The following is a 4,082-nucleotide window of genomic DNA, read 5'->3' as shown; positions in this document are numbered from 1 at the left end:
ATTTCAATTCAATGGCATCAATATTTCCTTTCTTTATTCCTGTCTTTCTCTGTCCTTTAATGATGTCACCTGACTCTCATGGTTATTTTGATGTTATGCTGTGCTTTTGTAAGTTTTATTGAAATTGTGAGAAGACAGATACTAAACAAACCTGGCTGACTAATACAGAAAAACTCAGTTTCACAGGCCAGCTTCATCTCCCTCATCTGTTGGGGCTTATGTGTGTCAGCAGCTCAGGCCCAAACTAACTTTTATACCTGGAGATATTTTGGAGGAAAAAAAAAACCCACAAATTTCAGAAGAGTTTTTCCAGATACTGTCAGATCCAACAGGAAAAACCATTAGGAATAAAGCAAAAATCCCAAAGCATTTCCTTCTCTTGCCTGCAGCAAACACAAGACCCAGCCCAAGCCCTTTATGCCATGGCACAACCACAAATAGCAGCTTGCTGTGGGATACTGCCCCATCCTGCACAGGAAAAAAAAGCTCATCTTCCCTGCCACACTTCCTTGGGGACTCTTGGAGCACTCAGCACTGCCATCCACACTCCAGCACTTCAGCAGGCACAGGGAAGGGGATCAGAAGGGATCAAACAGGGTAAGTGTCAGCCAGGCACCTCCCCAGCTCTCCCTTCTGCATTTTTGCCACAGTTCTTGTTTCTGTTTGAGTTTGGGTTTCTTGCTGTTTCTATATTAAATCAGAAGAGTTCATCTTTTCCATAAATATCACTCAACTTTTTTAAGCCAGCTGTCATAGTCTGTCCTTCTTAGATGTTTCTTGAAAAATCGTGGATAAATATCTGAATTCAGAGCAAAGATACTCAGAATAACTCACTGGCAAAGACATTGGAGATGGTTGAGTGTTTCGGCTTCAGGAAGAAAAGATTTTCAGACATTTACAATTAATTCAATCCCTTAAGCTTCATTTTGAAAACAGGTTTAAATGCACAATTTTAATACTAGACCTATGAAGACAAGGAAGGAGAATAGAAATCTTTGCCTAAAACTAAACTGATTTTTCCTGTCATCTCCTGGTGACATTCTGTCCCAGGATTTTGATCAATAATATTTTTTGTACAATTATGAAGGGAAAACAATGAGCTAGAGTGAAAAGGGAAGAACAGTGCTCTGTCTTCAGTAGTTAGGCTGAAGTTGAGGAGAGTGGCTCTGTAGGACACAGAGAAAAAATTTTTGTACAATTATGAATGGAAAACAATGAACCAGAAAGGAAAGGGATGAACTGTGCTGTGTTCAGTGTTTATGCTGAAGCTGGGGAGAGTGGTTCTGTGGGACAAAGAGAAAAAGATTTTGGTACAATTATGAGTGGAAAACAATGAACTAGAGAGGAAAGGGAAGAACAGTGGTGTGTTGAGTGTTTATGATGAAGTTGGGGAGAGTGGCTCTGTAGGACACAGAGAAAAAATTTTGGTACAATTATGAATAGAAAACCATGAACTAGAGAGGAAAGGGAAGAACTGTGCTGTGTTGAGTGTTTATGCTGAAGTTGGGGAGAGTGGTTCTGTGGGACATAGAGAAAAAGACTTTGGTACAGGTATGAATGGAAAACAATGAACCAGAGTGGAAAGGGAAGAATTGTGCTCTGTCTTCAGCCTTTGTTCTGACTTTGGGGAGAGTGATTCTGTGGATATAGAGAAAGCTAAAGACTCTATTCCAGAAGGCTGAACCGGGGTGGGGGGATATCTGGTGTGGCTCTGCTCTCAGCAGCAGGACCATAACCCCGGTTTCTCGGTGCTGTCTGTGCAGCTGCCATGGAGCTGCTGGCCGCGCTGGGCTGTGCGCTGCTGCTCGCCGCGGTGCTGGGGCAGGACTGTCCCTCTCCGTGCCTCTGCCGGTCCCTGCCGGAGCCGGGGGCGCTGCTGGTGGACTGCAGCTCCCGGGGGCTGCGCTCCGTGCCCGCCGTGCCCCGCCGCGCCCGCAGCCTGCTGCTGCACAACAACAGCCTGGCCTCCGTCCCCGCCGGGGCTCTGGACAGCCTGGGCCACCTGCGGCACCTGCAGCTGGCCGGCAACCCCTGGCGCTGCGACTGCGGCATCCTGTACCTGCGGCTGTGGCTGCAGGACTCGCCCCTGGCCGCGCCGCGCTGCGCCAGCCCCGCGCATCTGGCCGGGAAACCGCTGGCGCAGCTGGACGGCGGCGACCTGCGGGGCTGCGCCAGGCTGCCCCCCGCCAGCTGCCTCCAGTTCTTCTGGAGAGACCTCGTCCTGGTGGCTGGGGCCGTCATCACCCTGCTTCTGGCGGCGTGGGCGCTCAAGCTCGCCAAGAAGCGGGTGTGCCAGCTCACGCTGAGCCGGCGGCTCAGGAGGAGCGTCCCCAAAACCCGCAAGACGCAGTGAGCTCCTCCCTGCCTGCCAGGAACTTCCAGCTCCTCCTCAGCTAAAAAAGAGCACTGGTGTCTTGTGTTGCAGTACAGGATGTACCAGCAATGTGGATTCTGTCCCCATCTGTTAACCCAGCTGGGGCAGTGACCCTGATCTCCTGGCACACATTATCTGCTCATGGGCCAGCTTTAAATCAACTGGGGCAATCATCTATATCTTTTCCACAACCCATCCTCCCTCCAGGAGATATCATCTGCTGCTGGCCCATTCAGTCCCAGTGCATGACTGATAAAATTCCATCATCCCACTGGGAGATGCTCCAGCCAGGGCAGCAGCCAAGCCTTTCCTACCCAGATAAAAACTGACATTTTGGACACCAAGGTACCTTCTTTCCACTAAACTCCAGAAAAAAACCAGACCTTTTTCCACATCATCCCTGCAGCTTCAGAGGAAACTGCACCTTCTCCAGGAGCACTGCTCCAGCTGAACCACATCTGCCCCTGCAGGAGGATGCAGCCACCATTGAATGGGACTGTGCCAACACCCTGACTGACTGACGGGTGTCAGCTTGGATTCTGACTCTGGCAGGGTTGGGATTGTTCTGTGTAATACTGCATTGCTATTTTAATTTTCCTAGTAAAGAACTGTTATCCCTAATTCCCTTATCTTTACCTGAGAGCCCCTTAATTTCAAAATAATAATAATTTGGTGGGAGGGGGTTTCCATTCTCCATTTCAAAGAGAAGCTTCTGCTTTTATTGGCAGACACCTGTCCTCCAAACCAGGACAACTGGTAATGCTGGTTTGAATAGTCAATGCTTAAAAAAGCTCCGTCTCTGGGTTCTCAGGCGAGTTTGATTTAATTATTCTCCAAAAAAAGACACTTGGTGAGGTTTGGACAGGCATGTTTCATCCTTCTGCCGTCTCCTCACATAAAGAGCAGTTTCCACATTTTTTAAAAATAATTTAACTTAGTGCTTTCCCACTGAATTCTCTTATGGAAAGAAGATTTACACCCCCACATCCTCCATTTTTTTAAATATGGAGATGAACACCAATTGTGTTATTGTATTAAATTAAAATTATATTTTTTTAATAATCCTTTTCTCGCTCAGGCTCTGTGAGTTCACTGCCCATCACCATCTCTGGTGTCCCAGTGGGCTGGGCAGGACCATTTCTGTGTGCAGAAAACTCAGCATCTCTTCCTCAGGTTCAGGAGCTCCCTGCCACCAAAACCACCCAGATTACACAGACCAGACACTGAATGTATCTCTTAGTGAACACAGTTAAAGATGGACTGGTAAAGAGAATATATTCAGCAAAATAATTTTAAATCTTACTGAATTTCCTGGAGGGTGAACAATAATAAAGCACTCTGTGAAACTGAAATAATGGATGCTTATTGAACATTTATATTGACTCAAATTTGACCTCGTTCACTATTCTAAACATTTATTATTAGATTTCTAAGACATTTCCAGAACTTGTCCCCTGGAGATAATTTTAGAATATTTCCCCTGCACTGAGCTTTTCAATTTTATAAAAGACAACCACCATTGTGAAAAATGCAGAATATAACAGAAGAAATGCACTCTGCCATCCCTCATGGAATTTCCTACATGAGATTTCTTGTTTCCCCAAAATGAAATAAATCATTAACACTAAAAGCTTTATCACTCTTCTGTGCCTATAAACGAGATATGCATAGAATAGTAAACTGCTTTACTGCATGGCTTCAGTAGTAC

General features: G+C 46.2%; 1 protein-coding gene across 1 annotated transcript; it reads left to right on the top strand.

Annotated features, from left to right (window-relative positions):
• The first annotated feature begins 517 nt into the window (after positions 1-517).
• On the top strand, positions 518-3,975 carry GP9 (glycoprotein IX platelet). The gene is made up of 2 exons (XM_056501587.1): positions 518-597; positions 1,764-3,975. The coding sequence occupies exon 2, from the start codon at positions 1,769-1,771 to the stop codon at positions 2,351-2,353; it is 585 nt and encodes a 194-aa protein (XP_056357562.1). The 5' UTR covers positions 518-597; positions 1,764-1,768; the 3' UTR covers positions 2,354-3,975.
• Positions 3,976-4,082: the final 107 nt, after the last annotated feature.

This window comes from Oenanthe melanoleuca, chromosome 12 (assembly GCF_029582105.1).
Source record: "Oenanthe melanoleuca isolate GR-GAL-2019-014 chromosome 12, OMel1.0, whole genome shotgun sequence".
Taxonomy (NCBI): domain Eukaryota; kingdom Metazoa; phylum Chordata; class Aves; order Passeriformes; family Muscicapidae; genus Oenanthe; species Oenanthe melanoleuca.
Note: the sequence above shows the minus strand (reverse complement) of the source record. Positions and strands in the feature narration are given on the sequence as shown.